Source organism: Hippichthys cyanospilos, chromosome 8, assembly GCF_059441005.1.
Source record: "Hippichthys cyanospilos isolate Australia breed blue-spotted pipefish chromosome 8, RoL_Hcya_1.0, whole genome shotgun sequence".
Taxonomy (NCBI): Eukaryota; Metazoa; Chordata; class Actinopteri; order Syngnathiformes; family Syngnathidae; genus Hippichthys; species Hippichthys cyanospilos.
The window spans coordinates 8,595,932-8,619,269 of NC_142376.1; the positions used below are offsets into that span (position 1 = coordinate 8,595,932).

Below are 23,338 nucleotides of genomic sequence, written 5' to 3' on the forward strand. Positions count from 1 at the left end.
AACGACATGTTCTTTGGCCCGGCCGGCTTGAAAAGCAAACAAGACTATGGAACGCAAGGTCGCTCTGTGCTCGCCGCAGAGGAAAATATGAATGCAACGCTCCCCCTTTCAGAACGTACAGTAACGTCTGATTGGCTGAGCGCGGACCTCGGCGGAGGGGTTACGGGGAACGCTGTATCACTCCAGGGTGACTCACTATTATGGAACAGAGCGGAACGCGCCGTACTTCGACGGAAAATTGGGGCTGAGCTACTACACAAGGCAGAATGCTCGAGTCCGCGCGGTCGTATCTGTTGCTATCAAATGAGCCAGAAGATGTGGCTTCAAATCCGCCGCTGTTATCTAACACGTCACGCTTGAATGTAATAAGCTGCCGTTCTGAGGCACTTTAACAATACTTCAGTCTGGAAAGATTCTCGCAACTGGCAGTGTGCCCCCTCCTATTGGCAAATATTTTGGTTGAGACCTGTCTTTTGTTATTTACGGAAAAATGTGCCCACTTATATCCCCCACACCCGTTTCTGAAATGCCTTAAGATGCTGCTAAGGTCTTCTTTAAAAAGTAGTGCTTTGGTGCCAACTATATTAGAAATATGGCTGAGTATACAATACAACATAATAAATACAGTAACGTGTACTTTAGAACAGAGGTCCTTAAACATTTTTGTGTCCCGAAACGGTTGACATGTGCATTATAGTTACGATATTCTTATTAGGTTACTAGCTTAAAATACCTGAAACAACATTCACCTTAGCTTTCAGAACATAGGCAGTTTATTTTTAAACATTTTTATCAGCAATACATTTAGTGTAGAGCAAAATAAGGCTGTCACTGTTACAATTCAATCGATTACTCCATCAGTTAATTGAATATATGGATAGAATTTCATTTTGCATTAGTGTATTCTCCTTTAGGGTTTATTTACCATTTTTTGTTTTCTTTTTTCTAACTGTACACTAGGAGCACTTAGCTATTTTAAACACAAATTTTATGAGGGATCGCAGGAATTACAATAATTGCTGTTGGGAGGCTGAAATTTGTGGATTTCAATCATTTCAAGTTACAACGGCTCTAAACAATTAGTATTTTGTTGTGTGCTGCATTAATTTTGGGTGTAATTCCACTGTTGGCCATCAGATGGTGGCACAATATTGCTTACGTTATATAAAACTGATAATTTTGGGTGTAATTCCACTGTTGGCCATCAGATGGTGGCACAATATTGCTTATGATATATAAAACCAATAATTTTGGGTGTAATTCCACTGTTAGCCATCAGATGGTGGCTCAATATTGCTTACTTTTTATAAAACTGAAATTAAGACTAAAAATGATTTTTGTTCTGGAAATTATTCAATGTTAAATCCTGTTTTTCTTTTTATGTCAATAAAGCTGTACATCTTTGACCACGATTATTGCGTACTATGCCATGACAAATTTGCTAGGGAAAAACAGAACATTTGCTCTAAACAGATGGGTGGCTAGATGTTTGTCTCATTTATTGCTAGCTATAATATTTCAAAGTCTTTTTGTAAAAGGCTGCCTCAATAGTTATGAATTCAATTTCCATTAATTCTTTTGAGAATAATTATGATCACTACCTGAGGTTCAACTGTTGCTATCACATTCATCATTTATAGTCAGTGACCATGCAGCCCTCTCAGTTCTTCACAGGAATTATTTAGTGAGTAGTGAAAAACAAAAATGCAGCCTTTTTGTGTGAAGGCTCAACCATCGGAATCCATAACTCCGCCTGCAGCTAGCCGGGCTCTTCGAGATGACATTTTTCGGGCTCATAAAACAGAACTGCGCCAATGCATTCTGAATGTGTGAAGACGCAGTGAAAGACTTAAAAAAAAAAAAAAAAGTGATGCTTGCTTAATTAAACGTTACAGTAGGCAAGCATGCATGCTTGATGAACGGCTATTAAATGTTATTGGGATGCAGACAGCACACACCTTATGTGCGTGTGTGTGTGTGTGTGTGTGTGTGTGTGTGTGTGCGCGTGCGTGCGTGTGTATGTGTGTATTCATAATTCAGCACCTTGCCGACCTGGTTATTGCAGCATTTGTGTGACCTTGACTTCACGTGAAAAATGCTTCTCACGTCACAATAAAGTAGTAAACTATCTCCAAGGTGAACCACAATCTGCTTCATGACACTTTCAATCCCAAATGCCCTCCCCCACAGGGATTTTGCTGAAGCAGGTCTGGTACTAAATGAAGTACTGAAGTAAGCAATTACTTTAGTAAGTATTAAAATTATGTATTACTTGTGTGATTGGGTGATTATTAAGTAATTTTAAACCAATTTCCATCTTAAAATATGTATCTGGGACTGAATGAGTTAATAATGTCATTTCAATTCCAGAAGACCAACACTAATTAAACTGGGGCCAGATATTGTGAAGTTGTTTGGAGTAAGGTGTGTAAAGTGCACTTGTAGCTCCGATTTTTACTTTTTACTTTTTATTTACTTATTTACTTTTTATTTTAATTTTTACTTTTTATCACAAGATCAAAAAAAAACCTCAGTCATGTGACCATTAAGAAAAAACATAACTAATCACATATTATAAGACATCTGTTCAGAGAGTAAACCGACGTATGTGTGTTATGTTTCCAAAAAGGAGAATTGTGATATTGATATGTTCTAATTCCAAACCTAATTGCTGATAAAATGAAACAATAAATGGACGCAGCTCAGCAATATGTCTAGTTGAAATCCCTAAAACACGTTTAAAGTATCGGTAGATTCATTTTTAAATAGTGCAGATTGTCTATAATTCCCTTATTTTCATATTCTTCAAACCTTTTTGCGGAGAGAAATTCCAAAATGGACACATGACTATTAATTTCCTTTTTTCCTCAACGCTCTAGCTCAACACTCATCTCTGCGGCGTAAGACCGCATCACATAAATGAGCCTTTTTTGTCAGGTGACGTGCTGAGATTTTTTTCCACTTTCAAATATGTGCCTGAGCTTACCACTCCTCGACAAATTTCACCTCACAGAAAGACCACGCTGCTCTTTTTACTGACAGATGAAGTAATTATGTGCCCTTCCTTTGAAGCCAAATCAATAGGCAGGCCGAGTCGGCGGAATACATCACAGCCCGATGAGCGGAATAAGATGGCTATCGTGTCTCTCGGATAACCGGGTCGGGAATGAGGCTTGAGGGGCCGGCTGATCATTACTGCGCGGCCTTTTAGCAAGAAAAAGATTTTTCAAAGATGAGCACTGCGGATATAGCGGACGTCCAGTACTTGATGTGCTCGACACCTTCCCCGTCCGCGTGCAACGCGGCAGGAGGACCACACAGCGCGTCCGCGTCCGTCCAGGCATCACCTGCCGCTAAACAGATGGCCTGCCGTAACCGACGACAGACGGGTGGGCCGAGCTTGCAAATCCACTGGACGTGCGGTGACAAAAACATTTCCTCTTTCCCCCTTCTTCAAAAGGGCCCATCAGGATTCTCGGCGCGCATGCAGGAAGCCCGGGCTCAGCGGGATCGGGAAAAGTGCAAGGTTACAAAGCTTCCTGTCCTGCATTTTTACTCTTTTCGGTGCACCACATTCAGCGAACGGCTCAAAGTGACCTTAGGGAAATAAGCGTTCTTCATGACATTGTGTCGTTCCAACGCTGAACTTCTTCAAAGAACGAACAAGCCCAAATTAGGAAAAAAAAGGCAATCTTTTTCCTCAATTTCTAAATTACACCAATACTGTTGGTGTATTATTGTTTATTAATGACTTTTTTTTACTGAAATTGTGCATTACAGACATAACGATTATGAATAAACTTTGTGAAAAAATGGTTACTTTTTTGCTTGCCCATGTGAACGCCAATATTCTATAGCATTGTAAAAAAAATGCAAGGTTTTCCACATTAAGCTTACACATTTGAATGTACTTGCAAATGCGTTCACACATATTTGCAAGTCACAAATATTTGCATTGTAAATATGGAAAATATTTGTACTGTAAATATGGTTGAGTATTATTGTAAAACATAACTTCCTATACACTATATGTACAATACAGTTTTGTGCGTTGTCATGGACCGGTGTATGTAGTAGATTCTTTTCGTGAACCTGCAATCGCAATTACATATCTTTACATTTGAACATACTGCTCTTTAGGCAGTAAAGTAAAAATGTTTTTTAAAAAACAATTTTAGCCAACAATGCATCAAATGTAAAAAAAAAAGTTGTGACTGACTTAGTAAAAATGGTCAGTTCGAGAATAATGAATACATCTTAAAATGTGTAATTCTGAAGTTAAGACCCTACAGACACCATCAACATCAATGCTACTTTAAAAACAAAAAAAAAAGTCACTCAAATGGGTGCATCAACAAACAATTAGGGCATTCCATTTAGGCAGCTCACTTGCTTGATTCAGGACACTACTGATGCACTTTTCCACCCAACAGAACAAATTCTGAGGGTTCATGCATTCATTATCTATAGCCACTTATCCTCAAAAAGGTTGCAAGCTTGCTGGCGCCTATCCCAGCTGACTTCGGGCACTCTGCAGGGTATGTCCTCTGAGGGATCAATTAATCCATTTTAATGCACACTCAGTTTCATACAGGCGGGGGTCAAGCCGTTTCTGGGAAACGCCATCTAGCAGACCCAATTTCACGTTCCCATTCGACCCGATTGGCATTTGAACTTTAGTCCCTTGTGAAAGTCCGTTTGTTTGTTTAGTGGACTTTCCCAATCCAAATGAAGTGCCATTTCTCTACTACTCGCCTACGCTGACATGGTTTTGTTGTCAAAGAAGCGAGATGCAAATCTGCTTTACCTGAGGCAAATAACCTTGAATGTACGAACCATTCAATCTCACGGATGTGGAAAAAAATATGTTTGCACACAAGTCCTCCACCTTTGACGTCCAACAATTTCCACTTGGTTTCTAGATAAATACAGTCCACAGCACAAGTAGCAATTTGCATTTAAAGGTTCCTCATGTTTCAAACCTCATGCACGAATTTACTGCATTTACATTTTGAATGCCTTGGAAATGCTCAAAGCCCAGAGCTTAACATCTCAATAATAACGAGAAATCCGAGGAGGCCAAAATTTCTGATTTAATTAGCGGGATTTTCTGGTAAGGGTTCTTGAACTGAATGTAAATTATGAAAAAAATTATTTTACCAAATTGGTTGGCACAATTAGAAGAACTTCATGCCATTGAAGATGCTACAAAATAAGCTAACGACGATGACTCCCTCAACAGGAGGTAGCAAAACTCCTTTTTCACGGCTTGACCTCAATCTAAAACGAGGCTCGCCCTCCTGCGCCGGCATCTCGCCCATGTCAACTGAATGAAAATGTTTCCATTCTGCTCTTCTCCCGTTTGACCTCACATAGCCACGGTCAAGACGCTGAGTTCAGATGCTGACAAGTTCGCCTCAGATCCGAGAGATACCTGCCACCTCTCTTTCCCTTTCAAGAACGAGCCAGTAACATTGCTCACTTCTCTTATCAATCCGTCTACTTTTTTGTAATCAGACAAAGGGAGCAATTTTAAGCATTTTTTAGCATTTACATCGACGTCATTCCTGCTGTGATTTTACACTCCTGGTGTCATAATTGTGACATGTTGTCAGCAACTGGGTGAAATTTCAGCTCCCTAGTGTCTTCTTTCAATGCGTAACCTTTGATGTTGCCTTTGATGTAAAGATCAAAGGATTGAACATAATACCTCACAAGGAGTACTTGATTGGCTGTTTGCAGAGTTGGCTCAAGCCGCATGCGGAGCATTAGAACCACATCTTTGTCTTACATCAGACCTGAGCCATCACTCTTGAGGAAATGCCACTTTTGCGCATACGAACCAATAAATATGCTTAATTTGAATGACGTCACCACTTCACGACTATACACGGATGCAATGGATGTTGATGACAGCACGCATTCAAATGTGCATTTATTGCAGAGAAAACTATTGTGTCCATTTTTGGTCATTGAGCAATAAGTCAATAAAGTAATTATCATGACATGCCTAAATTAGAATGCATTATTTTTTTTCCCAATAGTTTAAAACAACACAGTCAAAGTCAAAACACTTGAGTAGTATTACGATATGCTAAAAAAAATCCACCAATACTCTAGGGTGTAACTATAGTACATATCTCGGTATGGACATGAGTAGCTGCTTAAGAGTATTCTCATTTTGCGTATGTGACTTTCTATTCATTCACAAAAGTATTTTATAATAATAATGTACCTAGTGAGAATTGAACAGTGGTGAGGTATGCCTCAGGGATGAGATCTAAGCCTCTTCCTTCTTTGCAACAGTGATAGCTAGGCCAATAGTTGGGGTTAACCTGAATACCATGGGACCATGTTCACAGATGCTCCATAATATAAGGCTCCGGCTCACCAATGACCACGACTGAGCATAAGCGCGATAGAAAATGGATATATGGATAGATGGATAGATATGTTGCCAAGCATAAGAGAATCTATGCTGATAAATCAAGCCGTAGTATCCCACGCAGATAACACAAGCTCCTCAGTAGATGAACTAAAGCCCCATTTAAACACATTGTTGCATCTCCAACTCCACCCTAAAGCTTGTTACAACTAAGAGAAAAAAAAATCACACTGTAAAACCGGCTGCCAACGCGGGGAATGCAGGAAAGAGCGAACACCCTGAGGGCCCCGCAGAGGTTGTCTCTGAACAAAACAGGTTGACTGTTAAGCCTCACTTTTGACGTCTAACGACCCACATCATCTGCAGTTAAAGCGCAGGCAGAGTGTGAGGAAGAAAAGCCGGATAAGGCAAAGTAGAGAAGAATACATTTCAGGGCTGTGCTTTTGAGAAGACGATCAGGAAGTCACACCTTCCACTGCAAGCGCAGTTCTTTTGAATTGCCTTTTGAGGTGGCTGCTGCCTTCAGAGTGTACGGATATTCTTCAGGTATGAGATGTGCTTGAAAGGCTCCATGTCTGGTGTCAGAGAAAGATACTACTACCACTGTAAAAAAATGTTTTCGTGTTTGTAAACAATAGGAACTTCTCGTGCAATGGATCAAAAACAGTTGGGTTGGTGTCATAGATAGCACTCCAATTAAATAGAACAATAATTTCCGCACCGTAAATCAAACCGGAATATAAGGTGCGCCCACAATTAAAGACATATTTTAAAACTTTTTCCATATATCAGGCGCACTGGATTATAAGGTGCACCCTTAATTAATGACATTTTAAAACTTTTTTAATCACAATATAGTAATCCTCAAATAACAATAACTCAAATAATAAATCACTCAATATGTCAATATGACCAACCTTGTTCAACTTTAAACACACAAAAGAAACAAAAATTAAGGCTTTTAGGGGCGCCTTATAGTGCAGAAAATACGATAAAATATCAGGGGGACCTTGATAGGGGAAATGGATATTACTGTGTGTGCTTTCTTGACATGTCTTACTTTGTTGGCAACTCCAGTTCATTTCAATACCAGTAAAATGCCAGATTTTGGCTTCTTTATTCACAGTTCCAGAGTGAAAATTATCACCAAACGCCTAAAATACATAGTAATCACCGTAATCAATAATATATAATAACACACATATAAAGCACATATTACAGATATTTTTCCGCATATTTTACCTCTAGATCGTTAATTCACAAGAAATTGAGAACGCAACCTTGTTAACAGTTGGCCCAGCACTGGCTTGCTGTGTATGCAAAAGTTGCTAAATTCCTCTAGAATCTGTAGATACGTGTGTAATGATCCACGAGAATTCTAATACCCACTGCCATTTTTTTAAAAAGCTGTGGGACGCGTCGTTGCAACAGGAGCGAAAGGGTTAAAATGATTTCAAGATAGCCCTGTGTTGTGTTGGTAGCAACAATGTGATGACAAAAAAATGGGATAATGCAAACCAGAATGCCGAGAAGTCAATCTAGCCATCAAGTCACCACGATTTCTCAACTGTGCCTTGGTCATATGACAGAAGGGTTTGGTTTACTTGTTGTGCCATTGGGGCTACACTGTATGCTCACACCATTCAAAGTACAGCGGAAAATGGCAAACTCCCAAATAGGGCATTACATAGTAGAGAGAGAGTAATTCCAGGGTGGAAAAGAGCCAAAAGACCTCCCCTGAAAAGCACTTCAGGACTCGGCTCGGTGCCATCACCCAAGCGAAACGAGCACTTCCGTGTGCCCGGGCACTAAATGAATGACCGGCAGTGGGGTTAAATTGAAAAGACGCATAGGAGGAGATAGGCGACTACTCTGCAAAGTCCTTGATAAATGGTTACCATAGCGACAAGAACGACATTCGCTCACCCGGTTTGCCCCGCTTGTTTCACACATAGCGCCAATAACATAGAAGGGAGAGCAGCAGGCATGAGAGATGAAGAGGCGGCAGAAAAGTATATGCATGATTTTTTTTTTTTTTTTTAAAGCCAGATAGTCATCCCTGCGGGCGGAGTGACCCGAGGCGGAGGATAATAGAGCAGCAATCAGCTAGCGTTGAGACTGTCACAGGTTCAAACAGATGCATCAGTCAACGTGATGGAGCGAGCCAGCGCACGGCTACGGCGCTTACAAATTGACTTCACCTTGGTCTCAGAAAAATAAAATGTCATTATTCAGATGCAAGTATTGCTGCGGCTGGCTGACAACACACACTGGAGCAAGACTGAGGCATATGTATTGCTTTACAGTATAACTATCATAGTATTTTTTTATTTTTTTGGATTATGACTAATGACTGTGGGGTAGTCATAATACTACTACATAGTAATATCAGAAAACCAAATGGATCCATGATATCCAGAAATAGCTTTTTAACCAACAAAATAATATATTTTAAGGTTTTTGGTTGCAATTTGATTAAAAAAAAATCAATTAATATTTAATGGAATCAGAAATATTTGTTTAACTTGATTCATGTAAACAGTCTTAATGTAATCAAGATGTATTTCTTGCCTATTCTTCAAATAGTACTTTCCACAAATCATATTTATTCCTAATTTGATTGAAAAGTTTGACCGACATCTCTTTTGTTGACATTCCCTTTAGCGCACCTCCATATAGTGAATGAAAAATACAACACCAGCCACTACTGTAGCTTCTATTCTATGCGCCTCATAATGTGGTGACTTATATTTGAAAACAATTCATCAAAGGTGTGCCATATGATACGGTGCACCTTGAAAATATGATGCCTTAAACATTTTTAAAGCTTTTAATATTGCTTAGCACCTGTTCCCACTCAAGATTTTTTTTTTTGTGATCTTCTGATTTTACTTTGTCAATGTACGCTTTTTTCTTCGCCTCGCTAACTTTTGTTTGTAAATGCTTTAAAAAAAAAAAAGACTAATGAATGTGCTATGAGTGAAACTGCCTTGCTGATAAGCCTAGTATTGCTGTCTTTGTTTATGCTAATATCAGTTAGCTTGTGATTTCACATCGTGAGCATTAAGCTAGCAGTTGTAAAAAAAAAAGCATAATGAATGTACTATGAGTGAAACTGCCTTGCCGATAAGCCTCGTATTGCTCTCTTTGTTTATGCTAATATCAGTTAGCTTGTGATTTCACATCGTGAGCATTAAGCTAGCAGTTTTTTCATCAAAATTACAATTTGCCAACTTCATCAGTTGCTATGAAATACCTTTTTTTAAGTACTGTATAAATGAGTTCAAATACTTTTAATATAAGTCTAGTGTCAACATCGCAAGTGAGACTCGAAGGAATTCTACTGTTATTTAATCTCTCCCAACAGGCTGGAAATCAATTAAACCTTTTCAACTTTTTTATCTGATGTTTTCCCTCCAGGGACGGATCATTGAGGTGGAAATTAAAACAATTGAGCAATTACTATGGCAGCAAAAACAAAACATCTAAATCACGCCAACACAAGATTGCCATTGTGCCAACAGTTTTTCTGCATTCTGCCGACCTCAAACAGCCTCGCATCTTCCAAGACACGCTGGCGGCTGTCTGATTTGGCAGCCAATCAGATCGCAACGAGGCACTTGCACTTGACTGTTTGAACGCAACGGCCGAAAGATTAAAAACATGCTAACATGAGACAATGACAAGAGGAGGACACATCTTGTTTCGTTTTTCCTTTTTTTTTTTAAATGTCACTTGTTTCCTTTACAACCTTTTTTGTATTCCTTCAAATGTATTCATTTTGTCTGTCAACCAATTTGTAGCTGAGCACATTACTATAGGACACATCTTGCACTGCCTTAGGTATTCTATTCACATTTGTTAAGTTCATCAGTTAACCCATTTTTAGCCATCACAGTATTATGGCTGTCATGAGATCTCACTTGATCGGATAAAAAGAGAAATTTGCAATTGAATTCAGCAAAGAATTTAACTAAGATTTGTAAATATAATTTTTGTTGGGAATATATGCCACACCATTTTTTTTTGTTTGTTTTTTTTTTTTGGGGGGGGGTGGGTGTTACTGTCAAAATATAGAAAAAAAGATGTGCGACTCCGCCACATTGCTTTGCCTTTTACGTTGTTTTGTAGCTTGATGCTAACAAACAATAGAAAATGCTATAGACAGGCTGACGATTAGCATTGGTTTCAGCAATGCTTATTTTAACGGTGAAGCAACATATAAATAAAATGCAATACATACATGGATATGTTCTTCATTGTCTGCAACAAACTAATGTTACTGTGGTTCATTGAAAAGATGTAGGCGATCCCAGGGGGCCGCGCGGATGACCGCAGACATGTGACTTGTAATAGGGATTGTTATAATTAGTAACTTAAAGGAACAATGTGTAAGAGGAAAGATCATTTTTCATCAAAAGAGAATGAACTAAATGATTGTAATTTTCTAAAACTTGCATATGAAATGTGTTCTTGACGACCAACAGCATGTGCTAAATTGAATTGTACGTCTAGTTAACATGAAATGATATTACATGGTGGGTGAACTTCTCCGGAGGCGGCCATGATTGTTATATAAGGACAATGGTAAATGCAGCACCTGCAGCAGCTCCTGCTGTCCGTAATGAACGGTCGAAATATTACACAAAGGCACTTTGATGCACTTGGGTTATTTTTTTCAGTTTTAGACTAACCTATAACCTGTATAAATGCTGTAAAAAAAAGACGTTGGTTAAAGTTGATTTATATTACTTTTTTCTTATGTTCATGTTAAAAATGATATTTACGTATACTTATACAACTGTTATAGATGATAATCTTATTTATAGTCGGCACGTTGAGTTGGAATGTTGGGGGGCGTGAAAGGTTCTCTTTCCTAAACTGCGCTTTGCAAAATATAATTGAGACGCACTGCATTAAAAGTACAATGCCTAATAAATTGAAGCAAGTGTATAATTTCTTTTAATGAGGTCTTTGCTGCATATTCTCATATCATAGCGTAGTAATAGACTGCTTCTTTTCATACATTAAAAACACATTACTATCATTTCTTTTTTGCTGGAATGGCTTTCCATTCATTTAGAGAGCTGAAGTTGGCAATTACAAAATCAGACAAAATCCACACCCTTGGGAACTTTCATTACATTTGCATTAACACAGCCAAAATGCTTTGGAAAAAAAAAAAAAACACACACACATTAATGGCCCAAGGGTTGAACAAGAGCAAAATAAACCCCGACTCCCGTGTAAGAGAACACTGGCCTAGCAGGGTTCATGAAATTAAAGTTGCTCTCAAAATGGCGTGCTGGCAAACACATCCCATCCTATTATCCGTTTCATTTCATAGCCTGCAGCCCTGCGGACCGCCGCAATTAAAGAGTGACAAACTTGAGACCCTAACCCTCAAAAGCACTTCATCTCCTCCATCTGTTACCGCAGTCGCAATTCCGCATCCCGCAGCAAACGTTCGCTTTTAACGAGCGTAAACGCCATCTGAGGTCATTCTGAAAGCGCGCCAGACTTTTCACGCAACTTCGACGCCCCAGTCCTCCAAAGCGACGGCTCTGGTAGCCGAGGGCTGTTTACACTTCGGGTACGGCTGGGAACCGCATTTGATTGTGTCAAGAAGAGCGCCCATTAGCATTCGGGAACATGTTCTGCTGCAGGCTCCTGTTAATATTACAAGTGTCATTTAGCTGCTAATCTGATGAACGTGAGTTCTAAACATCAATTTTCATGTCTCTGCATGTTCTGAACTCCTGTTTCCATCCCTTAACTTATTGGGCTGTTTGATGCCTAAAACACATTCCTCATTTTTAGACAGCAAAATGCCTTGACTCATTTTTTTTAAAGCTTTGACTACTGCTAATTTGTCATTTTTATTTGTGTTTCTTTCAGCAGTCATTCTGGACAAATGATTTTACTCATTTTGAATTAAGTAATTAAAAAACATTCAATTTGATTACGTAAATAAAAATCTCGTGAAAAACAGACAAAAATACTGTAGTGATTTTTACCCTCCTGTTAAGTTGTGGGTCAAACTGACCCCATCCATTTGAAAGTTAATGTTGAATGTAGTTTTTTTAGTCCAAGACTCCCGCTTGGCTATGTATAACTGACAAATCCATTAACTCTTTCTTCTAAAATAGTAATAAGAATAAAAATACAGTATTCCTGTCAAATATGGTTTTTTTATGGAGGGTAACTGACACACTTGACCTACCTAATATTAGGCCAATTTAGGCAGTGTACATACAACATATATACAACATATACAACATATATATCAAATGGAAATCAAAATCTTTCATATACCAGCCATGTTTACATAGACATAGCACACAATAGACGGTCGGCCTTGAAAGATGAGTGAAAATGCTAAATATACTGGCGATCTAGGGCTTGCCTTTTCCCATAACGCTTGGATATCGCTAAAAAGTGAAAAATATCATTTGTATGCATTTTTATATGAATGTTTTTTAATCTGTTTAACAACATTTTTGATAAATAAGCAAAATGCAGCGTCAAAATGAACCCAATAATATTCTTTTTCTGTGAGGTAGTGAAAAAAAAAGAATCACAAGGCTACAGACAAAAATAGTTTCTGAAAGTTTGGGAAAATTACACATGACCCCAGGCCAAATTGAAAAAAAATCGGTATAACGTAAACTTAAACTTGCGTATTTGTTTTTAAGGCTGGCATTGAACAAAATAAGTTCTTAGTCCTAAACAGAGTTGTTTTGAGGCCGGCATTCTGCCAACAATTGATTCACACTATTAAGCTAAGTTTCAAATCTTAAATTTGTCAAATGATCAATTAATTAAACTCATTTATTGCCCAGCCCTATATGGACAATACAGCAAGCTGAGATGCCAAATTGATTTTCAATATTCTCCTCGATTTTTTTTAAATACAGTACATACATTTTGTGTGTCTTTGTTTTGTTTTCCTTAGCCATGTGCTTGGGGATTGCGGAAGTGAAAACGAAAGCCACAAGGCAGCTTCCTCTTCTATTTTCTGGTTGCACGCCGCTCAAGCAAAACCTCAGAGGAAATCAACGTTTGGATGACAAATTTGCAAGCTGACCTGCCGACCTCGAGCCAAGCGCTTACTTCAGCGCAGGCGTAATCCTTACTTGCTGCAAAGTGGGCCTTATCAAAACCGCCAGGCGCTTATAGACGTGGACGACCAAATTATTTGCTCAGGCTGAGAAATGTGAGAGAACTTTTTTTTTTTTTTTTTTGCTTGGTGCAAGTGCACAGATGAGCACAAGATTTGGAGCTTGACAAATGAAGTAGAGAGGCAGTGGAACGCTTAAAGTTGCCATTTGAATGAACAGCAGACGTCCGCCGAATTCTAAGTAGCAGTTGTGTTGTTGTCAAAGGCAGCCAGATGGGCACATGCTGTGTGACTAAATTGTCAGCCTCATATGCACACATACACAAATGTACAAGCATACACAAAAAAAATACGCATTAGAAACAAAAACATGCACATGCACAGGAAACACAAAGAACATACAAAAAACAGGAACACACCAAGAAAAAAACTGACCCCCCATAAAATGTGAATACACAATGAGATACACAAAACACGAATACATATGCAAAAAACATAAAATACCCCCAAAAAACACAAATACACATGCAAAAAACATAATACCCCCAAATAATCAAAATATCACACAAAAATCACAAACAGCAAAAAAAAATCGACGCACATACACATGCAACCACACAAAAACACAAAGAACACACACAGAAAGCAAACACAAAAACAAGTGTACACTCACTTATGCAAAAGCACACACCCACACTGAACCAAGAAATTCTACACACCCACGCACAAAAACTGAATGCACACATACAAGACAACTAAACACACAACCACACATATGCAGACATACACAAACAAAACACATTCAGCAAACGCAAATACAGAAAAACAAACATTAAATCCACAAAAACATAGCACAAAAACACCACAGAAAAACACTAAAAAACACAAAACAGAAACACGTCACATTGACACAAAAAATACAAAAACAGAAGCTTACGCACATACGCAAAAACACACACTTGCACTCTATACCATTACACTGAACACATACTGTACACAAAGATACAAAAACCACATCTGCATACAAACACAAAGGCACATAAAAAATTCATTAAAAAAATCGACTAAAACCACACGTATGCACACATGCACACACGCAAGCTAAATAAAATACAGAACACACAAAATGCACACAGACAAAAAAAACATGCACACAATATCAGAGAAACACACAAATACACAAAAGCCAACAAAAAAAGACACAAACAACAGACTCACAGAAACACAAAAACAAATGCACACACCAAGAAAACATGCTCACAAGCTCATTATCATTCCAAGTAAACACACTCATCTCTTTTTTTCCGCCTCCTCTCTTCTCCACTGTGTGGTACATCTCCATTATATTTCCAGGGGGAGGCCCTTTCTTTTGTCTGGCGCCTCCTCAGGGTCGCCGACATATAGTAAGTAAAGAGCCAAAACGGTACTTCAATAAACACACTGGAAGGTTGAAGAAATGGCCCGTGGCGAGCAGCTGAGTGGCGAGCCCACTGCAATGGCGTAACCTTGCTGTGAGATCGCCTCATTCTTAACGCGCAGTCACGCACTTCCTGCATCGCAATGTCGTTTCCTGCCGGTCAGCAAAGTATTCAAGCTCTCCTTTTTTAACTTGTGAAGACCGCCTCACTTCAGCTTAAACACAACTCAGCTCCCCGCACACCAAAGACGATTTTAATTGAAAGATAATACGAGAAGATAAGCCCGACTTTTTTTTCTTTGGAGTCACTTCAAATCAGTGAAAGCACACACACTTATTCCAGCCATGCTGATAAAGCACTATAAACATTCAATTTTGAGATGGATAGATCACCTCTGCTCCAAAATGATTAATTACAAGTTTGCGAATCTTTTTGTTCGCCTGGAGCGTGGAGTCATTTCGAAAGTTGCCGCACGGCAGATCAGAAATTGAAAAGCGAGCGCTGCACCCTTCGCGGCATTCATTGCTAGTAAATGTCCTATTTTTTGATACAGGTCATCCAACACGGAGGCGAAGCGATACGCACCCAGACAATACTCGTCTTTGAGCTTAGTCGTGAGGCTTTCACACTGCAAATTCATCATCAACGGGATGCGTGCTTTAGAAATTCGAAATGCAAAAGTCAGCGCCGTTTCAGGACGGCGAAGTGTGAATTGTGTGAAAGGCAGAAAAAAAAAACGCAGCATATGCAACATGTCACGAGGCTCTTAAGAACACCTGCGCCTACCTTCTTGTGTCACACATATTGCCTTAGCACCTCGCTTTGTTCCTGAGCGTAAAAATAGCAAGACTGACTCTTGACAAAGCACTTGTGGTATGCGATTGCCAGAGTGTGCAATAGACCACAAGATTCTTTTAAACAGACAATATGATCAAAACAATATGATCAGCCTCTCAGACACGTTTTCAACTGGTTGAAATACTTGTTTGGCAAAGAATTTGATGCCAACCTGGGTTAACAGTCCTTGTCAAAGACAAAGCAACAACTGCGGTGTTCCTCAGGGCTCAATTTTAGGTCCATTTTATTTTGAACATGCTGGAGACACAGCAACAACTGTGGTGTTCCTCAGGGCTCAATTTTAGGTCCATCACTTTTATTTTGAACATGCTGGAGACACAATTAGTTCTCATAGTTACAGATAACTAAGCTCTAAATTTTCTTCATTTCTTATGATGACCCCATAATCACTTGATATCATTTTTAACCATTTTTTAAGACCGCTGCGACTTTCCTTCAGCTCACGTGGAACATCACCGGAGAAGAAATAAAACTTGATTGAGTAAATGTGCCCAACGCAGAACACGGGTTCCAAAAAGCAAACATGGTTGAAAAATGGAATAAGTTGCTAATAGTAGTGAAGTGAGCTCCAAGCAAGTGTAAAAGCTTTGGAAATTGTCATTTTCATTGCTTTCACTGGGTCATACTCTACCCACCCCTACTTGCGATGCTCACGGAGCTCATTTCTCACTGGTATGAACCTCCGAAGCTATTTTCTCAAAAGATGTAGTGCTCTACCTAACGGCACATTGAAACAATCAGCCCAGGCAATTGTGAAAACATAATGACAAAAATAAGACACAACACCGCTAAATTGGAAGCCAGAATGGGCATTGTGCTACCATAAACAAGAACAGTTACCAGCCAAGCATGAAAACTACATAATGAAGTAAACATATGAGGTGAAAAGGCTTAAAGTTGATGAAAACAAGAGCAAAGTCAAATGCTTGCTCTGTTAAGCAATTGTTTGAAGATTTATGTACGTAAACCAGCATGCATGCTAATTTCTGTTAGTCGAACATTAAGCTAGACGTAGGATGCAATTCTGATTTTAAAATACGTAGTACGATGCTTAAAATCTCTTTCGTTGTATGCTTTGTAAACGGTGTTGCTTTGAAGGTTTATAATTACCGTAACATCTATACTAATTGCTGTTAGTTCATCGGCAGTGTTTGGCGTTTCTCATTACATGCTAGCATTAAGTTAGCACACTATTGTTAAACAAAATGAATTAAAAAAAATAGAATGTTCGATTTTCTCCCTTTTTTATGTTAGGTTCATAGCCCACAACATAACATTTTTAAAGAACAATATTTATTTCCAAAGACAGCCTGAGAACAGGCACTCACTCATTCAATCCCTAAGACATTTTATGCGATTCTAGCATTTTCACATATTTTTCAAATGTTTGGCTAAAGGTGTGTCTAAAAATGGCGGGTACTAAGCAATAATTACTTAGTAATGTATTACTTTTATCTAAAGTAATAGATTACTTTTGTAAGTTTTCTAAAATAACTAACTAAATAATACCCAAAGCAGTTGATTACCTTTGTGCTTAGTTAATTTTAAGTGATTACTTATTAGTACTTCCAGTCATTTTTACTCTTTAGCAAGACACTATAAAAACATTGAAAAAAACAGTACATGGGACTGCATGTCTGGACTATTAAAAAGCGCATATTTGGGATTCAATGAGTTGAAAAATCCTTGTTTGATTAAGTCAAATCTGTTCAAAACTAGAGAACATGGATCAAGTGTTTGCATAGTGATAGATGGGGGTTGACTGCATTCTCGCCATTTCTTCCAAGTTCTCACATACCTGTTTGTCCTTGTCCTTGGCTTTCCCCCCTCCACCACCGCCCGACAGCCTCGACGAGGTGACATCGCGGGGGATGACGGAGATTTGGTGCAGTGGCATGTTCATCCCAGCAGAAGCGACAGAGGCCGGCAATGGACTCGGGGATGCTCACACGCTCGCCTCCCGTCCCGACGCCGGACTAACGGGCATGATGGTGTGCCAATGCAACGCCCTGCGGACGACCCCCAAAAATTGAGCGTGACTGGACCAAAGACACATGCTGTTGCAGATGCAGTGTTAAATAACAAGGAAATCAATTAGAAATGATTAAAGATCAAAAGAGCGGAAGAAACGATTACGTGTTACTGCTCAGGCGGTTTCGATGTCACACATTGTCTGTTTGATCCAACAGTCTTCAGTGTTTGCCTGTACGTCACATTCCAAATGATTATGGGTTTAATTTTTGAAAGTTTATAGAATCCTCAAAGTTTTTTTTGCCTTCAAAATATTTTAGTTTCATTAAAATGCACTGTTGTATTTCAAGATTTCTCAATAGGTTGTAAAGAAATTAAAATAGACAATTATTGATTTGAGCTTGTGTGTTTTAGGGCATCGTCTGGCTGAATTTCTTGTCAAGATGTCAAAAACTTCTGTTTGCATGTGAGCCGCTTCCTATTTTCATAAATCGTCAAAGGAAAACAAATCACTCTAAAAGTTATAAAGCGGGACGGATTTCTCCAGAGCTATTTTCCAAATGAGCATCATGCCGTTCAAATTTAGCATCCATATTTAGCATAGTAAAAATAATGTACAAGCTTTTGGATACGGTCTAAATGTTGGGTACACAATAAAAGACGCTATTTGGAAACGGTCTGCTTGTTGAGTGAGTCACAAAAAACTCATCTGATAACACATGACAAGAGCTGCATGCTAAAATGGCAAATCAGTTTGAAAATTTAACAGACAAAACAGGACAGATCTTGTCAGGCTAATAATATCAACAGTTTTATAACCCATCAATGGGAAGTCATTTGTAGACAATCAGAGGACATGAAGACAAGATATTTTTGGAAACGCGCTGACAAAGGCAAACCAAGAAGATATGCATTCCTATTTGTGATGAGAGGCTTTGAGGTCTTTTCAGGTCTGGAGCGGGCCATCCGGAATTTTGGGAAAATTCCAGGTGGGCTGCAATCACGGAAATACTTTTTGGAGCTTTTAAAAATGTTTCAATGTTAATTCTAGTACAAATAAAAATACATCTATACATTCTTCTGTTTTTTTATTGTTGACAGTGTTCTGTCACGGCTAAGCTATTTTTAAAACAAAGACCTCCTTCCTTAGATAGATAGATAGATAGATAGATACTTTATTCATCCCCGTAGGGAAATTCACACCGTAGGGAAATTCACATTCAATTATCCTCTGTGCATGCCAGGAGGGTAAGAAAAAAAAAACCTAGCGGTTTCCATCTTATTAATTTCAGAGCTGGATTGTTGAGTCATCTCTGCAAGCACTAGTGATATCATATCACTGAACTGCACTGTGCTTGTCCACTGTGAGGCACACTACGTAGAAAAAAAAGCCTGTAAAATATAGCTATATTTTCAGAATAAATTTGAATGTCATCACTTGTAACTCCTAAAATTATACAGAAAGCATGTTTGTATGACTAACATGAGCATTGTGTTTTTGATATAAAAAAAGGGGCACTTTGTTTTTGAAGTTGTGTTTTTAGAGCATATCTTGTAATCATTCTGCTGTTTAAATTCCCTTTAAAAAAAAGTTACCTGTTAAAAGACAGTATTTGCGGTTATTGAAACCTTGACTTTTTAACACCACAGTGAACCGTCAACCCATTTATCGGCCCATGCCTACTACCATAAAAACTCCATTTCAATTAAATCGATTTCATTTAAATTTTACAATTAAATGGGCCTAAGAAACATTTTCATTATTTCAATGTATATATTTAACAGGGAAGTTAAATATAGTTCCTTTAAAATCAGCAAATAAGGTGTTTTTTTGTTGGCCGAGTTTAAATGGATTGTCAGATTCATGAGCGGAATGGAACACCCCCCTACTGGCTGACAGCCAATCAGTACGTGCTTAGCGTGACACCAAAGTAAAAAACGGTGACCCAGTGACCAAGGGCCAGTCCGGGTTCTGACCACAACTCGGCTCACGCAAAAACAATTAATGTCAAATACCGAATGATGCATTTTTAAAAACTGTGTGACACTAACAGATCATCTTTTGAATCCGAAAGCCCACTCAACATAATTGCTCAATTTACCAGAACACAAAGCCACAAATCAACATTAAGTTCCAACAGCTGGCTCTTGGCTGGCCTATTTCTATTGATTTCGCAATGTGTCAATGTCGACGGGAAATAAAACGATTGAATGCAGGGGAAAGATGTCATGGAAAATGGAGAATTTACTGAAAGCAGCACGGTAGAGTGTTGTGGGAAAAAAATGTTTCTTGTGAACCTTCCTTGACCATTTTCACAGCAGTTCTTTGGCCGTGGTTAAAAGCGTTAAATACATGTCAGCTTTTAATTGGTTGGAAAAGGATTTTCCTTAAGTTCCCCTTGCCCTTTAGTGGAGGTCTTCCCCGTTTTAAACCCTCGTCATGGTCAATTGCGGCCGTGTCTTCCCCTGCCGTTCTGCTCAGCTGCGCTCCGCTATTATCCTGACTGCTCACCGCTGTCAGATCGGACCTGCGATTCATCTGCCGGCGTCGCCCCCGGGCCTTGTGAAATGCACCCATGCGTGTGTCCAGCCATCCCCACTCTACTGTACTACAGCTGCATTCCACGTCTCCGGACGTCTTCTTGGCGGACTACAAAACGGGACAAAATAGCTCGTAAATGGTCTCGAAAGGAAATTCCCTGGAGTACTCCATGAGAGGGCTTCTCGTGAGACTTACTCCCATAGCAACGTGTTCAGACGTTAATTGCCGCATACAGCGTAAAGGTTAAGTAATTACTGACTGATTGCTCTGTCTCATTTGAGTCGGTCTCGACTAGTTTGCTGACTAAAGAAGCGGAAGATTTTCAATGAAAATTGAGAGCTGGAGATTGTCCACGAGGGTCATTCAGTCTTGAAAGATCTGCGTTGCAAAACAGAGTAATTATGCAAGAGTAAAATTCAGAGGAATATTCAGATTCTAGAATTTGCTGATTGAAGATACTGCATTTCAAATTTGCTGTAGTGATGGAGAATCGCAAAGAATATATATGTAAAAAAAATATCAAAGGTGTTTCATGAAGCTTCACGTTTTTATTACTGGCTATATTGCGTGGGCTATGTGTCATTATTGTGTCATTTGATGACCCATTAAAAGGCTGCATGGCTATGGCCAAAATAATAATCGTGATTATTTTGGTCAATATTGAAATCATGATTATTATTCATGTTTGGTCAAACATGTCTATTGCCTTTGTTTTAAACAAGCAGTATATAGTCTATTGCCTTTCTTTTAAACAAGCAGTATATAAACACGGTTTCAAGGCTTGATACAAATAATAAAAATAAACTAAAAAACAAGTAAAATAATTTAAAGATATTAACCCATGACATGGCAAAAACCTGGCACACAGGGCAACACAGCTAACTTGCTGGGCGCCAACCAATGAAAAAAAAATGGAAACCTACTTAAAACCAAGCATGTTTACTTTCATGCAAATTTTACATTTCTATTCATTTCAAACAGAACTTAGTCCAATTTTGGGTCTCAATTGACAGTCAGCACGGTATATATTAGGAATGAGGTGAGAAACTCAACACCATTTCACACTGCTAAATAATATACACTATTAGGGTGAAAAAAGCTGAGGCTTTTGTCATGCAAATGTGAGAAACATTGCCACCTGGTGGTAGAATGACAAAGTGCTTGATTTGACATGTATAGCTGGCTTTCTTTCGATTAATTCTGCAGCTCTAAGTGGGAGTCAACATTTCTGAAAAAAAAAAAAATAACAACTGTGGCTGGAAACATTTGCAAAGTGTTGCCGACAGCACATTTATGTTTAGCATTATTATCCACCTTCATCATCTATATATTTTTATAGTCAGTAGTAAACTGACGGACAAGCTCCTTACACTTGGTCTGGCACCCCGCCTCTGCAACTGGATCCTGAACCTCCTCACCGGCAGACCTCAATGAGTCAGATTCCACAACCGCACATCCAGCACCAGGACTTTAAGCACAGGGACACCCCAGGGCTGTGTGCTGAGCCCCCTGTTTTACACACTCTTCTCCATGACTGTGTTGCTTCCCAAAACAACACCAGAATAATTAAGTCTGCAGACAACACAAGAACAGGAAAGAGGTGGTAGACCTTGTGGCCTGGTGTCGCAGCAACAATCTCCACCTCAACATGGACAAAACCAAAGAACTGATATAGACCCAAATCCGCAGGTGGAGCCTCACAAACCACTATTCATCGATAAGACTGAGGAGGAGATGGTGAAAGCCTTCAAATTTCTCAGCACCTATATCAGTGAAAATCTCACCTGGTCCCACAACACTCGAAAGATCATCAAGAAGTCCCAACAGAGACTGTACTTTTTGCGGAGACTGAAGAAATTTGGCATGTCAGCAAAGACTCTTGACAACTTGGACAGATAAACAATCCAAAGTGTCCTCTCCAACCTCAACCACAGTCTGGTACGGCAACTGCATGGCACAAGACAGGAAGGCTCTCCAGCGTATGTGATCAAGTCCTCACAGTCCATCTGAGGGGCAGCCTTACCCTCACTGCAGGACATTTACTACACCAGGGTTCTGCAGGGAACATGCAACATAATTAAAGACAAGACACACCCACAAAACGATCTATTTGAAATGCTGCCATCAGGCAGACGCTACAGGAGCCTGAGGGCCAGGACTGCCAGACTGGCAAACAGCTTCTACCCACAAGTCATCCGAATTTTCAACAAAACCCTCACCTACTAATCTGCCTCCTACTGCACGCATATCAATAACAATATCTCACACTAAAATTTTGCACTACATGATATATTGCTGTACATTATTAGCAACATTGTCTGTTGTTTATCGCTATTTATTTATTGCTCGATTATGGAATGTAGTCTGCTGCTCGGGAAGTGAACAGAATTGCAATGCATTGTGTGGTACAACTATACACATGACAATAAATCTCTTGAAATGTTGAAAAGTTTTGGGTCTTGTGAAGACTGTCGATACTAGGCACTGATCCAAAAAAAAAAAAAATATATAAGCCCGTTGCCAGTATTCAGTAGAGAATGCTTCATCTGCTAAAGGAGATTTTGCCTGTAAAAATCAGCAGTCCATTAGCAGAAGTAGTACATTGTTTTCCACACGATGCGGCCAGGCGGCAATCTTAAAAACATTCAAAAATCAAAAAGTTATTTTTTTCCTGACAAACTCAACCTCTGTCGAGTTGCCATTCCGCGATTGCGTTGACGAGGTGCCGGGAATAAATTATCATAATTTTGTCCCTTCAGAAGCAGACAGCAGCACAAGAAATAATATTATGACTTTCCTTTCCACTCCCTCAAATGTCACCATGCATTTCCTAATAAACCTGCACAGCATCCTTCTTGATTCTATGCTAATGAGGCCCACTTAGGGTGTTATTAAGGCGCGTTTCCTGATGGGAGGAGACGTTCCGGAAGCGAGTGATTTCAGAAAACTACAAGCCACTTTTGCCAATTTAGCATCACATCTACATTTTAAAAATGGATCGAGAGCTTTTCTACGGCCATTAAGGTTTCATTTTGACACGGCTA

At 39.1% G+C, this 23,338-nt stretch overlaps 1 protein-coding gene across 2 annotated transcripts in view; it reads right to left on the reverse strand.

Moving 5' to 3' along the window:
- Nucleotides 1-23,338, reverse strand: part of marchf8 (membrane-associated ring finger (C3HC4) 8) — a 63,639-nt gene that overhangs the window by 27,362 nt on the left and 12,939 nt on the right. For both annotated transcript variants that reach the window (XM_088421575.1, XM_088421574.1), the window contains exon 2: nt 17,580-17,790. In XM_088421575.1, the coding sequence (XP_088277701.1) occupies nt 17,580-17,684 (105 nt within the window). In that variant the 5' untranslated portion in view covers nt 17,685-17,790. The remainder of the gene's footprint in view (nt 1-17,579; nt 17,791-23,338) is intronic.